General features: G+C 47.8%; 2 protein-coding genes across 5 annotated transcripts in view; one reads left to right on the plus strand and one right to left on the minus strand.

The window, feature by feature from the left end:
* Positions 1–1,435: 1,435 nt before the first annotated feature.
* Positions 1,436–22,837, minus strand: STK25 (serine/threonine kinase 25). The gene is made up of 12 exons (XM_069791704.1): positions 22,620–22,837; positions 21,548–21,674; positions 14,930–15,160; positions 13,661–13,717; positions 12,446–12,554; positions 11,012–11,169; positions 10,556–10,741; positions 10,194–10,339; positions 9,178–9,292; positions 8,814–8,885; positions 5,208–5,344; positions 1,436–3,653 (listed from the first exon to the last, which is right to left on the minus strand). The coding sequence occupies exons 2-12, from the start codon at positions 21,596–21,598 to the stop codon at positions 3,614–3,616; spliced, it is 1,302 nt and encodes a 433-aa protein (XP_069647805.1). The 5' UTR covers positions 21,599–21,674; positions 22,620–22,837; the 3' UTR covers positions 1,436–3,613.
* A 475-nt stretch (positions 22,838–23,312) lies between these two features.
* The window catches only part of BOK (BCL2 family apoptosis regulator BOK), a 35,020-nt gene continuing 33,010 nt past the window's right edge, over positions 23,313–25,322 (plus strand). The window contains exons 1-3 of one of the 4 annotated variants that reach the window (XM_069791708.1): positions 23,313–23,454; positions 23,614–23,853; positions 23,982–24,219. The gene's annotated coding sequence lies outside the window, so the exon portion shown is untranslated. Of the gene's footprint in view, positions 23,455–23,518; positions 23,854–23,981; positions 24,220–25,322 lie in introns of those variants that run through there. The other 3 variants (XM_069791707.1, XM_069791705.1, XM_069791706.1) reach the window with 3 other exon arrangements.

Here is a 25,322-nt window from a genome sequence, read left to right on the forward strand (position 1 = left end):
TATGTATATTAACCTGCAGCTCAATATTTCCTGTCTTGAGGATGTGTGTGCTATCTACAGTGGCTGAGGTGTGGTCCCTGAAAGAGGAGCCTCTGGTGCTAGCTGACCAGAAACCAAGGTCAGCAGGCAACAGAAGTCCCTTCTCGGGTGGAGAATGCCATTTAAAATGCAGGAGCACAGGCTCTAAAAGCCAGAAACTTCACTATCCCTGGCAAAACTGCTTCCCTCTTACCTTGGCAAGCTTTCAGATGGATGAGGATTTCAGTGTCATAGCAGTTCTTCTGTGCAATACCATGTAGTATTTTAATTTTACCAGAATCCTGCAGAAGTATTTTTGTCTTTGCTACAATCATGAGCAGTTTCCTTAGAGCACTAGGAAAGAACAGAATACAGCTGCTCCTTACTAATTGGTTTCTTGCTAGCAGGATGTATGTTAAGGGAGAGATGAACCCTTGCTCTTGGGACCTCATGGCTTAATATCCATGGTCTCATTTCATTTCAAAAAGCCATCCTTTCTGGTAAATGCTACCAGTGTTCCCTGCTTCCCGTGGGGCTGGCTGGCTGTCCTTAACTCAGTGTAAGAGAGTCCTCCTTCACTGCTTCAGAAACCAGAGCAAGTTTTTGCAGTAGTTCCTACCATGTGTTTAATGCAACTTACCAGAGCTGTTCTGGCAACTGCTCCCTTTGTCTTCCCCAGTTACAAGAGTGACTCCTGTTGCAGCCGATAATTCACCTCCCTCTTTCATGTTGGTGACATCACCAGAGCTTTATCTCTGCTGAAGTGTCAGCAACATGCATGTACACAAGGTGGTCAGCGTCTAACTGTACTCAAACCGCTCGGGTGCAAGTGGGGCATGGCTCACATGCAGTGAAGTTAAGTAAGTAAGTACTTCATTGTAAAGGTTTAGCGAGTCTGACAGTTGGGGGAACATTAATTGTCAGAGCTTTCATTTTAGAAGGCAGACTTTCAGTCACCCCCACAAAATACAAGCTGTACCCATCTGTGTATCTCTGCATGCTCATCCCCAAAGTGCTGCACTAAAACTACCCTTTCCCCACTTCAGCTGCAGATGAGAAAGGCTGCACCATCACCACAGTCCTGTCACCAGATCAATAAACAGACTCCAGCAGAAACCACACTGAAGCATTCTCCGGAGCACAGCTACCCTTTTGCGAACAGTTTGTGCTTCCCTTAACGCTGGTGTGCAACAGCTAAAGGAGTAACGTAACATGCCTTTCACTGTATTCCCTCTGTGCACCAAAAGTAGTTAACACTGGGTCTGGCTCACAGGTCGCTGTTAACTGTACGTGAGGCAGGAAGATGCAGGGGAAGATGTACGTGAGGCAGGAAGACGCAGGGGAAGACTAAGGAGAATGCAGAGAAAAGCAGTTTGAACAAATAGTTTTTCCCTAATAATACAAAGTTACACCAGCCTCATTTGTTTTGTTACTTTATTGAAAGTGGCAGATCCCTTTCAATGTTTTTAAAAACTAAAACCATTGTTTCTTTGAATACTGGACAAAGTTTGTGGGGATTGTTTTCTTTAAAAAGTTTACTCATTACACTGCAGTGCATGTGAGTAATAACACAGGGTACCTTATTGACACGATTTGCTACTGTCATGAACAGCAACTTTAGAAGCAGCAGGAGCCCTTCAGCTGCCTTTCTGCTGGACTGCAGCCTCTGCCTTCCACCTCAGTAAGTTTCCTGTCTATATGTTAACTCACTTCTCCTGAGGAAAAAAAATGGGTTTGTTCTTCATAAATGCAGGCTCCGAGACGGCTTTCACCATAGATAAATGCCACTCTGCAGCAGATCTCCAGCAAGATCAAACAGCAGCACCTCTTCTCTACCGGACAAGTTCATAGTGTTTGCTGAGCTTGTATTTATCCATCAGAGAGGAAGAGTAAAGGATAGTCATAAGCTACAGTGAACACTGCACACCAGGAGGAGGGAATGTATGGTCCTTTTGAGCTACTTTTAGCCCAGCACTTACAATCTGCAGGTCTGAATCAAAGTACCAAAAATCAAGCCTTGCTACTAAGTAAGTGGCCTATCTTAAAAAAAAAAAAAAAAAATGCTGAACAGCTACAGCTTTTGTTCTCAGTGGCTTTGGGGTGAGTCACATCATTCACACACAAACACCCAGACAGAAAGATCTGGATAGCAAAGGTCTTGCTGACTTAATGGGAATATCTTTACAGTTAGAGAGCCAATCTCTAAGCAGCTAGCTATCCAGAAGTTATTTTCCTAAGTCTATTTTTGTAGACCTTTAAAGTATAGATTTAAGATCTGTGCATTTACCTGAATTAAAGATTTGCTTTATAAACTAGTATTATACAGAAAGCAAAGTTAGTTGGGGACAGCTCCACTGGAATACCTTACGCAGCCACTATGGCAGTAGATGCTTTAATTTCTCTACTAGCAAACACCACCACAGCTCATCAATTAGAGCAGAGCCCTGGCTTCAGTGAGTTGAGATTCCAGGCTGAAAGAAGAGCCAGAAAGGGAAAGTTGAGAAGAAGGGGATGGAGGCCTAGAGCAGCTTTTGCAAACCCCCAGCCACAACACCACACAGCTACCATTGCTGCTAGTCATCCAACTTATACCTTTCTGTAGGCGACAGGTTTCTTGCCTCAAGAACTGCTGCACAACATCAGTCTGCCTTTTGCACTGAAGCCCCGTCAGCGCCTTTGGCTGTTGTGTTCCCCCCACTGCCTTTTTTTAATCCTTCTGCAACATTTGGGCACACACAGTAAGTGTCTGCTTTGCTTGGCTCAGAGACTAGGACTGCCAAACCTGTGTATCTAGTTGCTTCAGTTGCAGAAAGTACCACAGAAAGGAACTCCACCAGCTCCCAAACCAAATGTAACCACTTTGCCTTCCAGTCCCTCGAGACCCAAGGCTGTTGCCTGAATTAGATGAACCAAGGCCTAATACAAACTGATGTCCCAGAGCCAAAAAACAAGTACAGTCAGCAAACCCATCCTCCTGTGAAATGACAAGCTGGGAAAGAGCAGCAGTTTACTCGCTCAGCTGCTGCTATACTGAAAAGCTTTTCATTACTAGTGTGTGAAGGAGTTGAAGCAATCCTCCAGAACAACCAGAGACCTGCTCTCACTTTCCCAGAGGCCGTAATGCATGGAGAGCTTGCAAACATACCTGCACTCACACGTTACTTACTGCTCACAAACACTTCTTTAGGAAGGGCAGGAGGCTAGACCCATCAGGCTCACCTTTGAAACATATCTCAATGGAAGAGAATCTCCCTCTTTTCCAGTAGCCAGGCATTTACCAGTACCAAGCTGTGAATCAAACCAAGCCAAAATGGATACATCCATAGGGAAACAATTAAAAACTGCATTGATTACATTGTAAAAACAATTAGACCACCCATCTCGGGTTCTGCAAAAGGTCTAAATTGTACTTGCATTGCAAACCCCACCCTGGGTTATCATGGAAACAGGTGTAATATGGAGGCTCTGAAATGTCCCGGAGTCCGTAACACAATGTTACATCCAACAGCAGATGGTAGTCTGGATTAGAGATGTAGTTCGTATGAAGCTGGAAAAAATCCTTCCCCCCTCAAAACAGCAGCAGGGAATGTCGGCGTCAGCGGGCAGAGGTCAGGTGGTTCCGACTGTGTGAAAACCTGCAAGAAAGAGTAACGGGTAAAACTGGTCACTACTATCCCTTTCAAGCCTTCACCTGGAAGACAGCCCACATACACTGCACCAGGCAGCCTGTCTGTGGATGAAGAGGTAAGTAAGTGTGGATGTGTTTGTCCCCACCCCCATTGCCACTGTCAGTTTTCTAGATAAAGAAGTCTTGAAAGAAAAAAACAGCAATTTAACAAAAAAAACAAGGTGGCACTTTTTTTAGGCTTTTAAGATTCAATTTTAGGCTAGTAAGAAATTTTGAGCATTAGTGTTTTACAGTAAGAAACCAACCAGGGTCTGTGAGGTTTTGCAAACCTCCAAAAAAACGCCAGCATCTTGCACCATCCAGTAGTGCCACTTCTAGGCCAACAGAAGTGAATGACACTGAAACAGCTGCCCTGATGTCACCCAGCTGCGAGTACCTCCTGCTTAGCTAGAGGCTAAAGTTTTTGCAGGCGTCACCAGGACACTTTCTGTCACCTCTGTGGGTCAGCCAGAAGAGATAAGAGTATTCTCTTTCTGGCTTTAAGTGATGATTAGATGTGGGAATCTAAACAAACAGGCCGATAGCATATTTGCTTGAAAGCTTGAATGACTTAGTAACAGAAGCCCTCAAGGATGGCCAGTATTTTCAGTCCTTAATATCTAAGGCTTTTCTTTGACAGCATCCAATGGATACTTGAGCTACAAGGCGCAAACTATGACAGCTTATACCCATCAGAAATAAATGCTTAGAAAGCCCAAGTTCAAGGGTGTAAAGACTGTAAACCTGAGCACAGAATGGCTCCTTTGGTCACATGTATAGCAAAATACTTCCAGCCTTCTAACCAGTGAGGGGCCAAATGTTAACGTTACTCAGCTGGTGAGGAAAGGGCGAGATTTAGGACAGCCTGCTGTGAAAGGGAGAAAAGCAAAATTAATGTTAAATAAAGCCTGATAAACCTGTGATCAGGATCTGACACTGTTGCCTGCAACACATGGATGTGACTGAACTTGGCGCCAGTAGTGGAGGCAAATTTGACGCAGCACCTGCTGAGCAGCAAAGAACTTAATTCTACGAGACTTCAGGAAAAATACACTTTCCTGCTGCCTGAAGCTGGGCAAGCAGAGTGACTGGCTGCGGGTAGTGCTGTAAAGCACATTCCTTGCGATGAAACAGATACTCACTATTCCAGAAGCAATCCCGATGACATTTTGCATAGTCCTCGCTACCTGGGTAATGGGACCAGCAGGACATCATATATCTATATATATCTAAGCAAGATGAAGGTGAATAGCAGCATCTTTCCATGCTCTGCAACATTCATCTACACTACAGAAACTTTTTCAGTGTGAGAAAGGACTTCTGAGGCAGGAAGAACCACTTCCATTAAATGAAAAGCAAGTTAAAAGAAATGACTTAAGGGACTATCAGGTCAGCTGTCATCAATATTCACTTGTTGGGTATCTTGACTGCTCAGCACCAACCTTTACCATAGCGATGGAGTATAACAATGGTTCAGTTCACTGCCAGCTCCAGCCCAGCTCACGCTCTAGAGGACACTCACCTTTGTACCCGCTCTACCATGTGTGCTATCAGTTTGTCAGAGATGCCTGGGCAGGACTCCTCAGCCAAGCTAAAGGCATTCTCCAGCTCCTCCATAGCTCCCACATTGCCTCCAGTCTGCTTGTGCTTATCTTTAAGCTGCAACCCAGAAACAGCACATTAGTTCCTTATCTCATTGCAGAAAGCACTGGTCAAGCAGTGCAGTACAGACATTAAGTCCCTTTCCCTTTTAGTATGACTCCACAAGGGTGCAGGAGGGCAAACATTCTTAAAAAAATGAAAAAGGGCTCTTTTCATAGGTCAGGAAGACAGAAGTCCAATGTCAGTTGTCTGTGTCAACTTTCCTCCAGGTTCTGATAGCAATTGAAGTCCTTAACAAACAGGCCCTGATGTACTCCTAAACAAACTAAATGATATTAGAAATGGATCGACAGCCCTGAAAACCCATAAGCAGTAACAGAACAAGGAACTCCAGTGGTATCTGAACCAGTACAGTCACCCTTGCTGCTAACAACAGCTTAGCACCCAGAGGCACACAAAGGCTTGCAGACAGGTAGGGCAAGAAAAATATCGTAACACCCGGAGTTAGTCACCACCACTTTTAATAACCACAAAAAAGTCTTGAGTAGCTTCTAGTGATTGGGAGGGCAAGGCAGACTACTACCACGCTATGGATCCTGAGCCACTTGGTCTCCAACACTCCTCCCCAAGAGCGAGCTTTCCCCAGGGGAGCAGGGGAATGAAGCCCACGCACCAAGACCTCCATGTGCAGCATCTGCCCTAGATGAAAAGCCTCAGTTCACATCCATCACGGTTAGCGCACTCTGACTAGGCCTCACCAGCCACAAGTCTACTTGCACATGGTTCCAGTTGTTAATTTGAAATAGCTACACCTCTGTCCTTAAGAAACTCCTTACAGGTCACTGATGCTGAGGCCTGAAGGAGTCTGTCGTCGGAAAACCCACAGTTGCATCCTCTGCAGCATTTTCCCACCTCCTTCTCACAAGCAGCTCATGCGGCAGGCCCTTCCCTAGTGCGTGTCATTACACAGTGAGCTGAACAAAAATCAAAACCTTTTGTTGAACACGCAATGTCTGCCAGCTAACCACTGTCCAGTTCAATTAAGCTCCCGTTAGACTACGCTGATTAAAGGGCTTTACATAAGCCTCACAGTTCTTTGCCTGCAATTCTAGGATCAGCCTTTCCTGTTGTTGGAGCTCACCTTTTCTCCATGGTCCAGAAAGCAGGACAATATGAATGCTAATCCCCAGCTGCAGCCATCCCAGTGCTCTAAGTCCCCCACTGGAAACAAAATGGTTCCTAGCCAAAAAGAGCTGCTGCCTCTTCAGTGGGGTAATTGCTCACTAACACAAAGCCTCAGCTGTGACAGCAACTCACACATGCCTCTGCTCATTCAGAAGTGGCAGGGGGCACAGAGGGCAACTCCATTACACATCAAGGATACAGACTTCTTAGGCCAAAAATAGTTGTGATGCTAAAGCCAAGGATTTGATTTAACGTCTACCTGATCAAAGACTGCCTGCCTCAGAGCAAAATGAGACACAAGGTCTGTCCTGCAGGTAAGTTGCCAGTTTATCATCAGCCTTTGATGCCAAGCCACTGACCTTTAGCTTGCCCAGCAGCCTGTGATGTGAGCAGTCTGTGTTACCCTGCCACTTTCCACTGCAGAAGAGTTTTCTGTAGGTTAGCAGGGGGTTAGAGAGCTGTACCACGCAAAGGCTTACAGGTTGGCTTTTATTTTACCGCTTAGTCCTCCAGCCCCAAATACCTTACCTTTCCTCCCTGCCCCAGAAAGGGCAGACAGGTTTCCAGATCTGCAGTTGCCCACATCTGTGTTAATGACCCAGCATGGGTCATTTTCAATATTAACATCCAATAATACACAGGCAGGGAAGACATATAAAAGATTATGAACAGCATCTCAGTAAGATTTCAATTCACAAAGCCCAGCTTCAGCCCTTTTATGGAAAGAGATGATCAAAACCTAGCAGGTCTAAGAGGCAATAATACAATGGTGAGAAGGAGAAAGTCTGCTGTTGGTAGGAAACTAGAACTGAAAAGAACAACGCGTGCAACCAGCAGTGAAGCAGATTTCCTACTTGGAGAAAAGTTTTCTTCCAGCCCCCTACTACTGCACACAGAAGCCAGGTTATTTCAGAGACTGCCCAGAACCTTTCCTGCACCTGATTTTGCTGAGTGGGATGGGCAGAGCCAGCAGGGAAGTCTAAGCAAAGGAAAGGAGGATCAGCAAATCTGGGGCAAGGGAGTCAAACTAGCAGAAATGAAAAATCCAGGAAGCCACTTTCTGCCTGGAACTGGTGCAGCAATGTTGGTAAGGAGAAGCACGAAGATGTACCCATTGGTTTGGAGAACCCACAGCTCTGACCACCCCCTCCCCCAGAAGGCCCCTAAACAGAAAGGGCTGAGAACCAGATGTCAGTGATTATGCTGCACAGACAAACTGCCTGCATCAGAAACCAACATTATTTTTATCCATTTTTCTCTCATGGGTCTAGGCCTACAAGACCCAGACCCTCTGCATCATGCTCTGACCTCTGGAAAGTCAAGCCCAGTGGAGTACAGAAGAAGCCGGTTAGCTAAACATCTCAATTTCCAAAGCGGTGCTGTCTCAAGAGCCTGCTTTTCAGAATGACTTCCACTTCCTGCCCTGCAGCAAACCCTCTTTCCACACAGCACTAGACCCGAGAAAAGAGATTTAAGCCCAGAGACTATCCCTGAAAAAGCACAGCTCTCTGCTGGGCCACCCCTGGAACAACATCAAGATCCAGAAAACAGCAAGTCATCAGGATGAGAGAAACGGTCTCTGTGACCCAGCAACCCAAGAAAAGAACCCTGCCATGCAGTGTCTAAGTGACTTCTTCTGAAGCAGAACCACCTTTCCTATACTCCTGCTGGAAACAGCAACTGAAGAACCTAGCCAGCAGCCCCCTTATGATTATCATCCTCTTCTCCTCCCTTAAAACATCACCGAGCTGGAAAGACAATTCAGGTCTCCGTTGATACAGACACTATCCCATCATTAATGGTAGTTTTTAATTCAACTCTGCATCCCCACCCAGAACACAAGGCAGGGAAACAGGGTGGATTTTCCAAACGCATTTTCTCTGTCTACCTTCCACAGGCCATATGGTGGTAACTCCTTGGCCTCGGCATGCTAGCAATAGCAGGCGTGTATAAATCAAGAAGGCAGCCTAGTAACTGGCAAAACCAGTTCATGCTCTAATCCACCCACATTTCCCTTGGTGACTCCGCTGTGGACAGCGGCATATAGCATGAGGGCAGGGAACATGCACAGCAACATGCAAGCTCAAATACCTGCCTGCCCTAAAAGGAGCTGAACTTCAGCCACGGTGGCCAGGGACATCAGACTCCAGAGTTACCCAGGCATTAGCAAGCCTAAGACACGGATAAGAAGCAGGTACTCCTCTACCTTATCCTCACCAGAAGACAACATAGTAATGCTATGCTTCTAGGAACACAAGTGTATTGGAGAGGACACTCCAGGGACATACTCGCTTTCCACTTCATCTCCAGCCACCACAGACACCAAGAAGGTTCTACTCACCTCCCCAAAAACTGGGTGAACAAGTGTGGAGAGACATTGTGACCGTGGCTGCCTCTTGATGGGCTCAGTTGGCTAGAAAGCAACATGGAAAGAAGTTATAAGCATAGGCAAAGGCTCCCAGGGCACATAAACTACTAAGCCTTTGGTAAATTCACAGCACTTTGATGGCAGTCCCCTCACCAGGTCTCTCAAAAGCCACAGATTGCAGAACCCTGATGATGCGGAAGAGGCAACTCTGGGGCACTAACCCTTGATACTAGACTGAAGTAAATTTTTAGACAGAACATGAGTGACTGGTAGCTTCCCCAAGACCCTCACTTGTGTTAGTTCAGTCCACCTCTGAAAGAACAGATAGCAAACAGACCTTCTGGGAACCATGAAGAGCCATTCCTTTGTGCAGCTTGCTCAAGGAGTTGGGGCGAATAGTTGGTGGGAATGTCCAGATTGGACCCTGGTCTCCATCCTCTGTGTCTCCATCACTGCAAATGAAAAGGGGAAGGTCAAGACAAAGCCTCAGCTCCATACACTGGGAGTTTACCCATGCATTCCCATAGTCACAAGCTCTCCCCCATCTGATTGTCGTATCACCACAGGGGGCACAGGCATTTCCCTATCCCAGCAAAAATCCTAAAGAGAAACCGCTTCAGTCTCTACAGCCCATATACAGCACAACAGAGATCTGAGCCAAGTACTACATCACGTTTCCAAATCACCACAACCACCTTTCTGCTCTAGCCAGCTTGAAGACAGTTTCAAGTGCTAGTTAAATTTAGGAGACTTTGAAGACAATCCAAGTGCACAATTTGAGGGGCCAGGCTTAGATATTGCAAGCCAACCTCCCAGAATCATTGGTCACTTGAGTCGCTGCCACTACAGGTGAAGAGAAGCTCTGTGACACCAGCCTGGCAACAAAGCGCTCTTTCCTCACCCAAGGCTCATAGCCTCATTATCCTCCACATCAGTACCAAAGCTCTCTACTCATGAATACACAAACACACATACACAGCTGTTGCCACAGTTTCTGAAGCCTGTAGTTCTTGCATTTAACTGAATGTGCATAAAATAAAGGCAACAAGAGCCTTGTTTTACTAGTTACACACAGACTAGACATTTCTTGTTAGTACTTCTGATTCCTTACACTCAAAGAGGCTCCACAGGGTAAGACTAGAATAGAGTACCAGGTCCCACTGAACAGGAGGTAACAGCCTGTTTCTTCAGGCAGCAGTCACCTGCTCCCACAAACAGGTGCTCACAGGTCTCCCTGAGCTACTTTAAGATCTCCAATCAAGGTGGGGAAAAGACCTGAGCTGTTTGCAGTAGGCCACCCCAGGGCATGCAGGGTACAGCAGAGGCACCCCTCCATGCAGAACATGTACGTACATATCAGAATCACCAGAACTGGAATCTTCTCCATGGCCCTCCGACTTCCAGCGCTTGAATCGATCTATCAGCTCCATTAGGAATGAGGTTTTCTTGGTGTAGCGTGTGATGAACTTGTGCTTTAGCAATTCTTTAGCCGTTGGCCTCTGGAGCAAATAAGGAAAGCATGCTACATCTAACCATCTCCATACACTAAACACACAAGTGCATGGACTTCAATTCTTGCCAGGCTTGCCCGTCCATTTGGCAAGCTCAGTACTTCTTCCTCTCCAGGAGCCTTGCACCAAAAGGTCTTCCTGCTAAATAAATCTTTGACCTCTGCAATACTTTACCCAAATTCACAGGTGGACAGCAATACTCACAAATCTAGGATCCTTATTGAGGCAGGCTTCCACAAATTCCTTGAAGGGCTTGCTGTGGTGACCCTCAAGTGTTGGAGGGTTATTTTTGGGGATCAGGAAGAGAACCCTCATAGGATGCAAGTCAGAATTTGGAGGCTCTCCCTTTGCTAGTTCAATGGCTGTAATTCCAAGGGACCAGATGTCTGCCTGAAAGAAGAGCAAGAACAGTGACAGCACGGAACAGCAACGAGCAATTCTGCAACATGGAAGCATGCAACTTTAGCACAGCCAAAGGGCTGATCACATAAAATCAGATAGGGTGTTTCATGTCTAATAGACAAACTTCTCCAACAGACCCTGAACCATAACAGCAAAGTATCATTCTTGCAATAAGCAGCACTTCCAATCCCTGTATTAACCCTAGCACCACCTCATATATAGTAGCACCAAGTAGCGATCCTCTTGCTCCCAGCTCACCTTGAAGTCATAAGCAGACTGTTTGATGACCTCTGGTGCCATCCAGAACGGAGTCCCGACAAAGGTGTTTCTCTTGATTTGTGTGTCTGTCAACTGTCCAGCCACCCCAAAGTCAGCCAGTTTCACATCTCCTTGTTCCGAAAGCAGCACATTGGCAGCTGTTCACACAAATAAGCATTAAGTCCACTGGTTTCTGAATCATCTCCAGCACACACAGAACTGAATACTGAGAATAGACCTCCTGTGACATCCTCCTTTGCCCCAGTGAAAATGCTCAGCTTGGATTTCCAGCCTCAGACTCATTCTCATGCTCTGACCTCTGCTGGGTAACACGGAACAAGTTCCTCCACTTGGCTGGATCCGAAGGGGAATATTTCTAGGGGAGCAGCAAGGAGTAGATGTGAAGGGCCACACAATCAACTACATGCGATTCCTGGCCACACAAAGAAGAGAGGGCAACATGGCCCAAGATACCTCAAATGGTCTTGATTTTTTTTCAGAGTAGCATTCAGCACAGGTTAAATAGCAGATCCTTCTAAAGAGCTCACAAATCCTGGTCTTGTACTGCTTCCCACTCACTCAGCTTAAGAGCAACATTGCTCACGTTTTGGGCCATGGGGGTTTTTTTGTAGGACTTTTCATTCTGAGAGAGACTCTACCTACAAACTTTCAGCATCTCCCAAGTCTGCTGGTGGCCAACAGTCCTGCACAGCTTGCAGCACTAGAAATGTGTAGTCTCCCATATGTAGAAAAGATTCTGTTGTGTATCTCCCTGCATGAGGTTTCTCTGCTCTGCTTGCTCACATCCCCTCCTGCAGAGGGTCAGAGCAGTTAGCATCCAACACTGGCCACGTCTCCACAGCACTGTCCTCTCACCCTCCTGCTGTCCTTTGATGCTCTGTGCTCAGTGTGAGACTGCTTGTCGGGAGGCAGATGCCAGGTCTCTCTACACTGCATAAGGCCAATGACTATAAAAATCAGTAACAGGATAAGCTGACACAAGCTGCCCTGATTTTCTAGGGCTGTGAACCCTGCATGAGGACAGCTCACCTTCACAATAAGTTATAACCATGATAACCAGCATACACACGCCTTGGGGTCCAGCAGTAAAGCAAATGTCCAGACATAACTGAGAGTCGGCTAATATTTGAGCATGCCTTCCATTGACTCCTTTGCTTTAGCCCCCTGCCTGTCCAAACTACAAATGCCAGAGAAGAGCTACAGATCCTTACTGTTACTCTAAACCCTAAAGACATGAAAAACATGACTTGCAATAAAATGATAAGCACCAGATTCAGAAACAAGCAATCCAACAGGAAAAGCAGCACTGAGAAACAGTCTTTGAAACTTCTCAGATTATTACTGTATAATACTTCTAAATCTTACGTTAATAACATCCCTTACAAGAAAGAGAGCTGAGCTCTCCCCTCTTACCTTTGATGTCTCTGTGGATCTTCCTCTCAGAGTGTAGATAATCCAAACCCTTTAGGATTTCTCTTAGGATAGTAGCTATATAAGTCTCCTCGAGGGGTCCCGGCTTCAGCTGATAAAGGGCAAAAGATGACTTAAAGGAGGGTGACTGATGCTTTGGATTTTCCAGCCTTTCAGTTTGTTACTTGGAAACCTTGGCCAAGCAGGTCATATTCAGCAGGAAACACCTACTGCATGCCTGGTGCACGTCCTGCAAGCAGAATGCTGGACTTTGCACCTGGCAACATTAAATGGAAAATCTTTGGGGGATTTTCTGTTAGTCTATTAAAGGCTTCCCAGACAAACAGCAGGATGCTCATCTCTCGCTTTGGCCTGGAAATACATTGGTGAACAGAACATCTTAACAGCTTCTCTTGTTCAAGTCTCTCTGCTAGCATGCAAGAACTGAATTTCAGCTACTGCAACAGCCTGGAGACAACTTCTGCCCTCTGGCTATGTAGTTTTGTATCAAAGCTCTTCTCCTTTCCATCAGTTCTCCTCTAAACAAGTCCTACCTTCTCAGTGCAATAATTGAGGTTCTGACACTAAGATGACTTCTGCTGATGACAGCCCCTCCGCTACACCCTTCCCCCAAGTCAGTGCAGGCTCAGCAGTTTTCACTACATGACCTTAGTTACTGCTCTGGAAAAACAGGCTTTATTGTCCTAAGGAGAAAAGCAAAATCCTGTGACAGAATACAGCATGGCAGAACTTTGCCCATGCGTTTATTCTGCATTTGTATTCCCTTAAAATCTGGGGTAACTTGTTAGATGTAATTTGTATTATCAAACACCTGGGAATCCTGCTCATAGACCAGGTCCCTGCTGAGCTTAATGCTATGCAAGCACTGAACAATACCATGAACTCTTATTAGATGAAGTATGGATTTACACTGCTCAAAAACCACTGGCTGCTGTCACATTTCAGTTTGCTGGCTCTTCCCACTGTAAAGCAGCAGAGCACGCTGGAGAACAGTGCTTTGACAGCTGAGCTCCGTGCAAACATTTCCTCTGTCCTGGGATATGCATAACCAGCATGTCTGTTCTGCACTGCCTACCCTTCAGGCACAGGGCTGTCAAAAAGATGGTGTATGCCAAGTGAGTGTCCAGCTTATGGGCACTTCACAAACTAAGGCTCCAGCCAATGTTTGTCATGGTCCAGAGCTTACCACATACTTACCAAATCCAGGGCTGAACCTCCTCCTAGGTACTCCATGATTATCCACAGCTTAGTGCCCTGCAAGCAAGAGCACAAATCAAAAGGAAAGACAGTAAAAAAAGCAGGCAGAAAAGTGAAACACCCCAGAGGCAACAAGACACATGAGTCGTCCTGTACACAGTCTAAGAGATGCTGCACACCACAGCTTTCAGAGGCTTAAGAAGGGAGCTCCCAAATCCCTCTTTCCTGCTGACACAGCATTATAGCAGTGGACCTGCCCCCAGTACATTTCTTTCTCTCGGTCTGCAGTTTTATCTGAGCAAGCTTAGTGGCCCTGCAGGCACCAGACTACACAGCCCACAGAGATAAGCATATTTTCAAGTTGGAGCCATTTAACATTGCTGCAACAGATCTAGCACATCTCCCTCTTGACAATGACAGGGGAGCTTTGCAGCCTTTGATCTCATTAACAGGACTGCCAGCTTGAAGGGTACAATCAGCAAGACACTCTTACTCCTCAGAGAAGAGAATTCCAGACAGGTTCACAGGGTCCTGGTAGGAGATAAGCAGCAGATCCACGAAACTAGAGCTTGCTTGGTGTTTTCAGTAGAAGGCTGAGAAAATGCATTACAGCCTTTGGAAAAATACACAAGGAATAATCAGGATCCAAAGAGCTCAGGAACTATTTACTACAGACCCAGTGTTACATATACCTCCAGCAGCCGGCATGCAGAGGCCACTTCTGGTCATGACCACTAGTAGCTTCCATTGGGGATTCCTAAACCTCTTCTCAATGGAAGTGGAATCAGCACTCCTCCAAAGACTCAGTTCCTGTTCTTTTCACCATTTCTGATGAAATTATGATCACAAGATCACAAAGTACAGTTTCAAACTCCTCTTCTTTCCAGAGGCATAAAGGCCCCAGTGGTAGTACCCTAAAACTGTGGTATTTTGGAAAAGTACTCCACAAACTTCCTTTCAAGAATGGTCAAACCAGGGAGAGGTCAGCCTCTTCAACAAATAATTTTCTCTCCAGTGAAGTGCCCTGCTCTTGGGACCACACTATACCAGGCACCTCATTTCCATGTGCTTTGCAAGTGTCTTAAAGCCCAGCTTCCTATTAAGACCACATAAACGCAGTGAGCAGAGCCATTGCTGTTCCTGCTGCCACAGACACTCACAGATGGGGCACCTTTTGGTGCTGTATACCACCATCAGCTGCAGCACCCATAGAGAAGCCCACCCCACTCCCAAACTTCTGGCAAGAGAATTACCATGGCTTTGTCCTACCTTCAAGTAGGAGCCATAGTACCGGGTGATGTAGGGACTATCACACTGGCTGAGCACTGTAATCTCCTGCTGGATGTCCTCAATTTCATCCTCAGCCTCCTCCAGATCAATGATCTTGATAGCAACCACCTCCTTGGTGCGGTTGTCAATCCCTTTATAGACTTCACCAAACGATCCTTTGCCGATCCGCTCCAGCTTGGTGAACAGCTCCTCAGGATCCACCCTGGAGTGCTAAACCAGAAAGCAGAGATGGGAAACATCCATCAAGTCCCACGGCAGCCTGCAGAGCACCATGCATACCCATACAGCTCATCTCCCTATCTATGCATCTACTGTGTTGTTTAATTCACCTGAAACTCACATATCCTAAAAGATCTCCACATGCTGAGAAGCTTAACACAGAATATATCTAAGATTAGAAGAACTGAAGAAACCTTTTACATGGGCTTTCTGCCCCTGCAGACCATAGTGGGGGAAGAAGGGGACAGAAGCCCGGAAGGACAATGTCAGCAAGTATCTCTACAGAAGGTGTCAGCACCTTTGGGACAGGACTGTTCAACTGCAGGCACTAAATTGGTGCCAAAGCAGCTCCATGAGCAAGCACTTGTTCACACTTGAATAGAGACAGGCAAGGCATACCAGAACCAGCCAGCTTTTGAAGATCCAGATGAGAAAATGGGCACAAGCAAGAGGCCATAAGAAGTTCACAAGGATGTTTCCCTAGACTGCCTTCCTGCATTCAGAGCTTGGCAAGATTTGAAAGATTTGCACCCTTCCCTACTTGTTTAGAGGGTGAAATACTCCAGTAATATAAGTACCAGTTCACATTAGCTGTCTTCTCTGCTACAGCCTGAGTTCCAAGCAGCACTCAGCCCCGCTCTCTTCAGATGTTTGCAGAGGGAGCCTCATGTCTTTTGGAAGGTCAGCAGCAAGTAGGCCAGACACCTGCCTATCCCAGAGGAGACGAGAGAGCTGAATGGACACTCCATCAGCAGACCTGCTTTTCTGGAACAGCCTCTCCTCTGGCTGGCACACCCAGATGCAAAAGCATTTCCCTCATTAGAAAAGCACATCAACTGGGAAGCTACCAACAGGATCATCAGAGAAATACTGACTCTTTAACAGCAGCTTCAAAAGTTAACTCTTTATTAAGATGAATACGGACAAGAAAGGGAAGAAATCAGAATCATTTTCTGATGCTATTTCATTCTGTCCAGCTGCAGACCAGGAAGTCCTGTTCTGTTTCATGCTACTAAAAGGCTCATTGTGATTATTTTTTCTGCATTTTTTAAAAAATAAGTCTAGTTTTAAAAAAAAAAAAATCTGGAAAATATGGCCTGACCTACAGGAAGCAGCCAAGCTGTTACAGTGAGTTTTCCACACCCAGAACTTCTCAGTCTCACCTCCAAAATGTCACCCAGAGGGACCGCTACCTTGCAAGGGACTTGAGCTGGTAGAGATTTTATCTCAGAACAGGGCAGCTGCATTTTTCCGTCCAACACCAGGATCTAGCAGCAGGCCATCACTGAGCAGCCCTAGGTGCTCCTTAATGATTAAGCCAGCCAGTCATTACAGGTTGTTTGCCTTCTGCGCCCAGTGCATCTCTATATGGAGTAAGCCAGGCCCAGAGTAAGCTTTACAGTCAGCTCGCTCAACAGGATTTCCATGTGCATTCCAGTCCAAGACACAGAAGGATAACCAAATATCCTTGTGCATCCATGGCAACACCCAAACAGGCTGTACTTTGAACAAGTGCACTGGAAACAGACTGGAGGGGATATGCAGAGATGAAAGGAACTGGAAATACATAACAGGGACTGGAGAGAGTGAGGCGGGGGAAAGAAAGAGGTTTTGAGCTTGAAAAATGCCAGAAGACAACATGAGAATGATGACTGCAGCACAGGGAGAACAGTCTGGCTAGTCCAGGCTCACAAGAGGCCAGGAGCCGTTTCCACCTCTTGACCAACCTACAGGAAGGGGCAGCAAGGTGGCCCAGATGTTACCTTGCACAGTCACCTACTGCACCGTAAAAATGCCACTCACCGTATCAGCCGCTCCCACACATCAGGGAGAAGGGAGAGAAAGAGGATCATCTCCTAGAAGCACCTGGCTCAGCTGGTAAAGGAAACACTATCGACATGAAACCTGCCAGGAAGCAACCCTGCAATAAAACCTTCCTCCCCTCCCGAGTAAGTAATTTTCCCATGAGAAAAGAAATGGCAAGGTGTAAGTTACTGCTCCCCTCCTCAGCCTGGCACATGAAAGAATTAGGACTGATTCTTCAAGAACAGGACATCAAACATAAGGGCACCAGCTACTGCAGGCAGCTTTTGGGACAATCACCGTTTTAGGTATCGGGCTCTGTGATCACGGACAGCTTTGTAAACAAGCTTCCATACTTCGATGTCGGTTTATCCCGTTTTCTGTGGAACAAAGCAGTTCAGGTCAAGGCAGTGAAGGAGACAAACCTTCCTGACAAGCACATGGAAACTTCGCCCAAGGGACTCAGGAAAATGATACAACTCTGATGGGCAGAAGAGACAGGCCCATCACATTAGGTTGGAACAGGGAACTTTGTAGGTACTGGATCTACCTTCCCAGTACCTGTCACTTCAAAACTGACCTGGAAATGCTTCAGAGCTCTCAGGAGACAGGGCAAGAGTATGACTCTACAGAGGGCCTCAGAACATGCATCCCTTGACAGAGCTTCCAAAATCACACAAGTCATACCCAGCAACAGCCAGAACCTAGTGAGCGAGTATGGGGCAAAGTGGCAGAGAGTCATTCCAGCCATGGTTACAGTCTCCTGGACACCTGCTGCAGTACCAGAGTTGGCTAATGAACTTCTTCACTTTCCGTAAACAGGGAGGAGGAAACAGGCCCATCCCCAATACAAGCAGGTCAATGTCTGCCCAGTGGAACACCTTGTGAACTACCGTTGTAGACACCACAGAAGACACTGCCAGATGGCATTTTCATGAAAGCAATCCTGAATTCCCATGACAAACTAAGATAGATAAAATGATGCTAGTCTGCAGGACATCTGCTCAAAAGCTCTTGTCCATTAAAAAAAAGTTCCCGTTTGAGCTGCCACATGGTAACTCACTGCTGATGAGCAAATGTTCAGATTGATGGGCATAGAAGCATCGGCACTCACCAGACCGCAGAACAAATGTAGTTATGCCAGGAATGGAGAGCTATGCAAATGCACCGCTCTGTCAGAAGAGAAGCATGCTGCTGCGCTCGGGGCGGGGGGCTCAAGTGGGGGGCATGGGAGAAGAACACGTTCTGTATAGCCTGACTCTCCCCTACTCCAATAGATTTGCACCTGCAGAGCACTGCAATGAAGGGTCCAACAAGCACAATCTACCCCTTTTCTAAATACAAATTAATCTCAGTGCCAGCCTTATTATCAGATAATCACCCTGGCTGCAAAGTAGAAAGTAAGAGAATCCAGATAAAATGCTTTACACCTGCATAAGTGACCACAGATAACCCAAAGAAGCTTATTAGCACCTGTCAACTTTGCAACTGCTCACCAGCTTGGGATCTTTCCATTTTCTTCCACATTCACAGAACCCACCAGGGCTGCAAAATGGAGCTCCAGGCCAGAGTCTGAAGAGCTAGCTGACCAGCTGCTGCTCCTTGTTCTACTACAATGCGTAAAGCCTTTAAGGGATAGTCACCTCACTGTACCTTTTTGCTTGACTGAATGTCAATTACACAGCAGTTCTGGAGCAAAAAGCCTCATGCTGTTTCTCCCCATTGAGAGCAGTCAGACACTAGAGATGGTTCAGTCAGGCATGAACAGGCTTTGGGGGGAGAGCACACAAAGCACTATCTTGGTTGTATGCGCAGGAAGGGGAGGGAATAAGTATGAGAGGGATGAGGACAATCTACGAGTAATGTGCTCCACTTTTGCCCTCCAGGATCTAATCTCACAGCACAGGAAAGAAGGATGCTCTGTCATGACAGGTGTGGGAGTGTTTGCCATCACAACTGGTGATGCCATGTTTTAAAACAGAGCGACTCACTGCAGACATCAGGAATTAAGAATTGCAGTGTGTTATGAGACAAGCCTGGCAGTAACACCAGCTGCTTCATGGGGAAAGAATGGGTTTGGCAGCTCTGACACCTCCAGCTGCAGAGACGTGATATCCACAGCCTTTGAGAGACTACAGAAGAAGGGTAAATAGCTACCCTGGAAAGGGTAGCTACCACCTGGAAAGATAAGCTGCGTACCGGGAACAGAAGCAAATACCCTTTGAACCAGCTTAAGGTCTCTTCTCTGGGCTGTGTCCGGCTGGATCTCACTCTCAAAAGAGTCATATTGAGCATCATGAGCAAGAGTCACACCTGCATCTGCCGCATAAAACACTGAGAGGTACTTAAACCCTTTAGAAGTGAGAGTTCCTTGGTCTGGGGCACTTCAGTATCAGAATCACTGTTCTATATGGGAGAAGTCTGTAACAGAAAAAGATTGTCATGGACATAGTAGTTTGAGAGCTGAAGCTGACTGGGAGTTTAGCAGCCTCCAAAGGTTTATATGGAACTACAGCGGCATTTAGTGTTATTTCTGACTAGAGCACTTTCCAACCAGACAAACAAACATAATTTTCCTCTGCCAAATGCAGTGGAAGGAGGAAGTTGGTTTTAATAAACCTCAACTACTGACCTTCTTTCCTTCATTGCCTCCTCTCCTCCCCAACTTCCCATCCAGCATTTACCCACATTGCATGCTACACGCTAACCTCTGGGCCACCAACAGAGATATCTGCAGCAGGCACTATGTTCTCTTTGGGGAAATCAGCTTTGTATCTGGAAATGTGGAAGCTTCCCTGTCTATATGAAATTTGTACATGGCTCTTTTCAACTGCTAAACCTGAGACAGTTTTGAACTTCTGGAGTACAGACAAGAGGGAAGTTTGTGTTCAACACTTTGAAATACACAAATTTGTCTGAAACTCCCAACTTGCTCCGCAGATAGTATTATTTGCTTCAAGGGAGTGAAGCATTACTTAACCAGAGAACTTGAATGGCTTCTTCAAGGTCACATAGGGAACAACAAAACTAGAAACAGAGCTCAGAAGAGAGCTTTAAACACAGTGACACAAATACGTCATCTAGCAGATAGGGCTCCCAATAAAGACTGGAGACCCACTGTTCTCTATGTACACAGCAAAGAGCAGCCAAGAAAAGAGAGAAAGGCAACTAGCTGAGGCAGGAAAATGGAGGCACAGAGGTAAAGCAACCTGGGGATTTGCCTAAGGTAACCCTGCACATCAGCAACAGAACTGGGAATCAAAGACAAGTCAAGCCTCTGACATCCCAGTCCAAGTCTTAGTCTCTCAATTTTCACAGTACCTCCCACCACTCCCTCAACTCTGGTGAAGAGAACTCTGAGCCAATTCCTACTGCAAGCCTCAGTTACATAGATTATGAGGTCCCATCAAGGATTTCTGAAGAGCCCTGAGGAATGGACAACACAGACTGCTTTCCTATTCCAGGACCAGACAGAGAGTCATGGGATGACAGAATCTGAGAATGCCTTACATTTGCAGAATAAATTCAGAGATGAGACCACTGGAACTCTGATAAGCTTCATTAGTGAATGTTGTGTATAAAAAAGCTTCAGAGCAACCTCCTCTGTAGCTACAGAACTCAGTTCTCAGCCCTAACCAGACAGTATCCTTTCCTTTTCCTTTCATTTCTCTCCCTATACTATGACTCACTCAGGCACTGTATTTGCATTTAATTCCATACTCACTTTGAGGAAACAGTTTATGTGAAAGACAGCATGCAAACTAAGACGCATTCCAAATCAATTTTAAATCAGAAAAGGCTTGGAGAAAGCATCATCTCAAACCACTAAAGCTTTCAATATTATAACCCCATACCTAGGAGCAGAAGAGAAAAATGCCAAAAATTCTCACAAAACATGGTTTAACAAGACCTACATTCAGTATTGACATCTGCCAATAATCAAACACACACCACAACCAAATTCAGAAGAAAGAAGATTCTAGCCAATACTATCAATGTGGTTTAGCTTTTAGTCCCAAGTCATGACGTCATCCTTCCACATTCCTCTTACGAAAATGTCATCACAACAGGATTTAACCACATCCACTGAGGCTGATATCTCTCTCAGAAAAGTTAAACGTTCAGTATTAAATATCACTACCTCTTATGCATTTGGGTTAAAAGCACCGTTTTTCTCAGGCTACTGCTATAAACACTTCAGTACGTTATGTCTGGCACAGTCTGCACACAGCTTTTCTGTTCCCATTTCTAGACTTCCCCTCCCCAAAATACTCAGCGAGCCAATGATTCCCGTCTCCCTAAGAAGAGCAAAGTTAACCTCAGAGAAAGGCACCACGCTGGGTGAAGAATTCCCTTTCTATATCGCTGGCAACTTAACACTCTCAGTCCAATGCCACCACAGAATAAGACACAAATCAATCAGCTAACAGGAGTAAACTGAGACATGTGCAAGAGAGATAAAGAGTGGCAAAAAGTGATTTTCTGGTGATTTGTTTTAAACTCATTTCAAGAGCAAACTTAAGGCAGTTTGCTCTTGATACAAGAATTGAAAACAAATTTTTAATTGCCACTTACCTGGCTGGCAAATTCTCTCAAGTGTGCCATGCCTACAGGATGGTCAGACATCCACTTTTGCAAAATCAGGGAGGGTTGGGACGCCGTAGCACAGCAGGAAAGCGATACTTTCTCATCCACTGGTCAACTGCAACAAGCAAGAACACAACAGCAATAACTCAAGGTTCTCAGAGCCTGGCTCATTCCCCAAAAGAGCTACCTGCATCTTTCTTCTCCTTGATTTGCAGTTCTCCTTGAACCTACCAGCCCATTCTAAGTATGCCAGCCCCTCCTTGCAAACCCCATTTCTCAATTCTTTCAGACATGCCTTTCAGATGTATCAAGGAACCTCACTTTAATGATATACACTGACAAAGCCTCAGGCACCATTTTCCCCACCATCACCTCAGCATACTCCCCAGTATTATAGTTGTCCCTAAAGCACTATCCCCTCATCACCACTCCCAGCATCTTCCCCAGCACAGCCCACAGCGTTATCCTCAGACAGCCCTTTCCTCCTACTGTTCCCCAGTAATCCTCTCACGGAGGGTAGCCCTCCGCCCCCATTCTCCCCAGCACACCCCCTTGCAACGCTCAGCTCCCCAGTGCACCTCTTTCTCCTCAGGGAGCCCCAACCTCACACCGCGCCTAGGCGTTCCCCCGCCAGTTCTGCCCCCAGACCCTGTGCCCCTCAGCAACCCTCTCCACAGGGCTCCCCTTCACCCCAGCAACAAAAGAGCCCCAACCCAGCACGACCCCTCAGCCCAGCCCCGGGCACTCCCGGCCCGGCCTTCTCCGGGGCCCTCTACCCCAGAGCTCCCCACCACGGCACCCTCAGCGTTCGCCCGTCACGGTGGCCCCACGGCCCTCCCCAAACCCCCCCAGCCCCGCTCAGGGACCCCTCACCCCCCTCCTCCCAGTCACCCCCCCCCAGGGCCCCCCGCCCCATCATGGCCTCCTCAGAGCCGCCCCACGCCAGCCCCCTCCACAGTTCCCCCCGCCCCGCACGGCCCCCTCAGGCCCCCTCTGTTGCGGATCCCCTCCCCGCACAGTCCCCGGGGGCCCTCCCGGCCCCGGGCTCCGCCGCACCTACCCGGGCAGCCCGCCGCACTCTACGGCCAACGGTCCCCGCGCGAAGGGCGGCGCGGTGCCATGCCGGGCCGGGCCGGGCCGGGCCCCGGCACACGGAGCCGCTGCCGCTCCAGGCTGCCCTGGGACACCCGAGCTCGGCCGCGGCGGCGAGGTCGCCGGGAGAAGAGGGGAAAGGAGAGGAGAGGAGAAGAGAGGGGTGGGGAGGGCCGGGCCGGGCGCAACAACACGGCGCGGCGGGGGCGGCGGGGGAGGCCGCGCCGCGCTGCCTGCCGGGAGGCGTAGTTTTCGGGCGGTGCCGGCCGGCCGCGGGGGCGCCTCCGTGGACTACAGAGCCCGGCGGGCCGCGGGCGGGGGCGCGGCGGGAGGAGAGGGCGGGAGGAGAGGGCGGGGCGCCAGCGCGGGGGCTGCTGGGACGGAAAGTCCTCCGGCGCGGGGTGGCGCGGGGGGGGGGGAGGCGAGGACTACCCATCCCAGCGGCCCTCGCGCCGTGGGCGGGGCTGCCCCGGCCCGGGCCTCCCCGGCGGGGCGGGGGCCACGCTGGGCCGCCGGGCGAGGCCGGGCGGGGGCGGCCCCCCTTTGCCCTCCGGTGGGGGCGGGAGCAGCCCCCTCCCTTTGTCCTCCCGGCTCCGCTTCCCACCTCACGGCGCTTCCCCTCAGGCCGGCGGCGCCTCTCGCCAGCCGTTCTGGGCCGCCCCCTCTCCCGGGCCGCCCCGTCCTCAGCCCGCCGCGGTGGCAGCTCTTCTCCGGCCCGCAGGCCGCCCCCGGGAGGGCGAGGGGCCGGGGCCCCCCCGAGGAGCTGCGGGGATCCCGGCGGAGCAAGGCTGGGAGCGGGGGAGGTGAGGGGCAGGGGGACGAGGGCCCTTTCGTCGCCCTTTTCCCAGGGCTTGCCCCGTGGGGTTGTGTTTTTTCTCCGCGGTTTCACAGGAGAAAAATCGTTTTCACCCACTCTGTTGCCAGTCAGCTTTAAAACTGGACTTAAATTTTCTTGCCCACAGTTAACAAAACAAGACACAACTTTTTACCAAGCTCTGGCGTGGCTGCCTGCACCCACGGTGTTTGTCGAAAGCCGTTTCTTCTGATGACGGATTTGTGCTGCTTTTGTGAAGAGCTGTATCAAACGGAACAACCTTGTGACACGGGTTGCTGCGTGGACGGATGGGTCGCGGCTGCATCGAGCAGCCCTCTCCCATCCCTCTGTTTCCCTGCCCCCTGATCGCACCATCGGGCACTTGGAGGTACTTGAGTGAAAACATCAATTAGATAGAGGCCTGGCATCAAATACCTCTGTAATGAGATAATATTTTTGTATTTAAATGAACTGTATCTCGGCTGGAAGGTTTTCAACAAAGGTCTTGCCTTTCAGATCCCTGGATTGCTTGAGTTTTGAGTTTATACCTGCAGGACCAACCTTCTAGCCACACCAACGTGTCTCATAAACATCCCTATTCCAGCACAACACCTTCACTTAGGAGATCTAGGAACGCACAGAGGAATCAAAGCTTCCTCGTGAAGTGGGATAGGAAGGAGAAGGGAGTTCTGCTGCAAGGACCCAGGGGTGAGCCATCCCCTCTCTGGACGCATAGTCCCCATTCCCAAGCCAAGTTTTGCCTGATTGAAGCCTGCTCCATTCTGTCCATGGAACTGGAGCCTTTGTTGGAGATGAGGGGATCAAATTTGCTTAACATTCTCTCTTTAAAAAAGTAATTACTTCAGAAAACTGTTGTGTTCTGCTGACAGTGTGGCCTAAACACTGCTTGAGATAACCCATGTAATACTCTCATAAAAGACAAATCTTGACACAGAAATCACCCTGTAGGAGGGTAGGTTGTGAGTCCCTGTCTATGTTACTTGGGAATCATCTCACCCCAACAGCTCGGCTCTCCACCTCCTGTCATGGACACTCTTTAATTTAGCCATGTAGTTTCATTCTTGGCAGCAGGCAAGAAGGCAAAAGTCTCACAAAAAAATGTTTATGTTAATTAACGTGCCAAGTCTGAACATACACCAAAAAGCTGTCTTACTAACCTCACGAATAGACCTTAGGGTGGTTGCAGTGTCAGGATAATAGTTGCATGGAGCTGCTAACGACTGCAGGGAGGAGCAGCAATTAACTTGTTTTGTCAGCTTAATTTAGGGTAAGTCTTTAATAAGGGTGATCAGCCTGTGGGATTAGCATGGTATGCCCATCTTAAATTGCAAAAGCTGGTCAGCTGTTTTAGAGCTGGCCCAGAAGCACAGGAGACAGAGGGGATTCGGATGTAGGTCAGTGTTCCTCCTTGAATAGGGCCCTTGGGCAGCCTGCCTCATAGCAACAGGGTCTATGGATGGGCAGGAGAGGTTGTGTGGGAATTGTGGTCTGGTGACCACATAGAAGAAACCATATGTGGGTCAGTAGCTGGTCACTTTGGTTTGGACAAGTTGTATGTGTAGGGCTGGAGATGATTACTCTGTTGCAAGGCAGTTATTTCTGTTGACTTTCTTGTGTGGGGAGAGAATTATTAATGTGCTCAAAAGAATGCAGAAACAAATTGCTGACCCCGAGGAAGGAGGCTTCCCTGACTTCTCTGTGGCTGTTGATGCTATATTTGTGTCCATCGCCACCTCCGTTTGATTCTCAGAATATATCAACTGGAGCAAAAAGAAAATAGAAATGTCTTCTTACACTCCTTGCTCCCCTGTTTTTCAGTTGGTGCTGTATTCCTAG

Source organism: Haliaeetus albicilla, chromosome 9 (genome assembly GCF_947461875.1).
Source record: "Haliaeetus albicilla chromosome 9, bHalAlb1.1, whole genome shotgun sequence".
Taxonomy (NCBI): Eukaryota; Metazoa; Chordata; class Aves; order Accipitriformes; family Accipitridae; genus Haliaeetus; species Haliaeetus albicilla.

Bases quoted from the DNA above. Each gene is read 5' to 3' on its own strand.
- STK25 (XM_069791704.1), bottom strand. From the start codon at position 21,598: ATGTCTGACCATCCTGTAGGCATGGCACACTTGAGAGAATTTGCCAGC. The intron at 9,293-10,193 runs GTACGTACATGT...TTTCATTTGCAG, and splicing joins AGTTCTGGTGATTCTGATAT to TGATGGAGACACAGAGGATG. The intron at 5,345-8,813 runs GTGAGTAGAACC...TCTGGGTTGCAG, and splicing joins TTCACCCAGTTTTTGGGGAG to CTTAAAGATAAGCACAAGCA.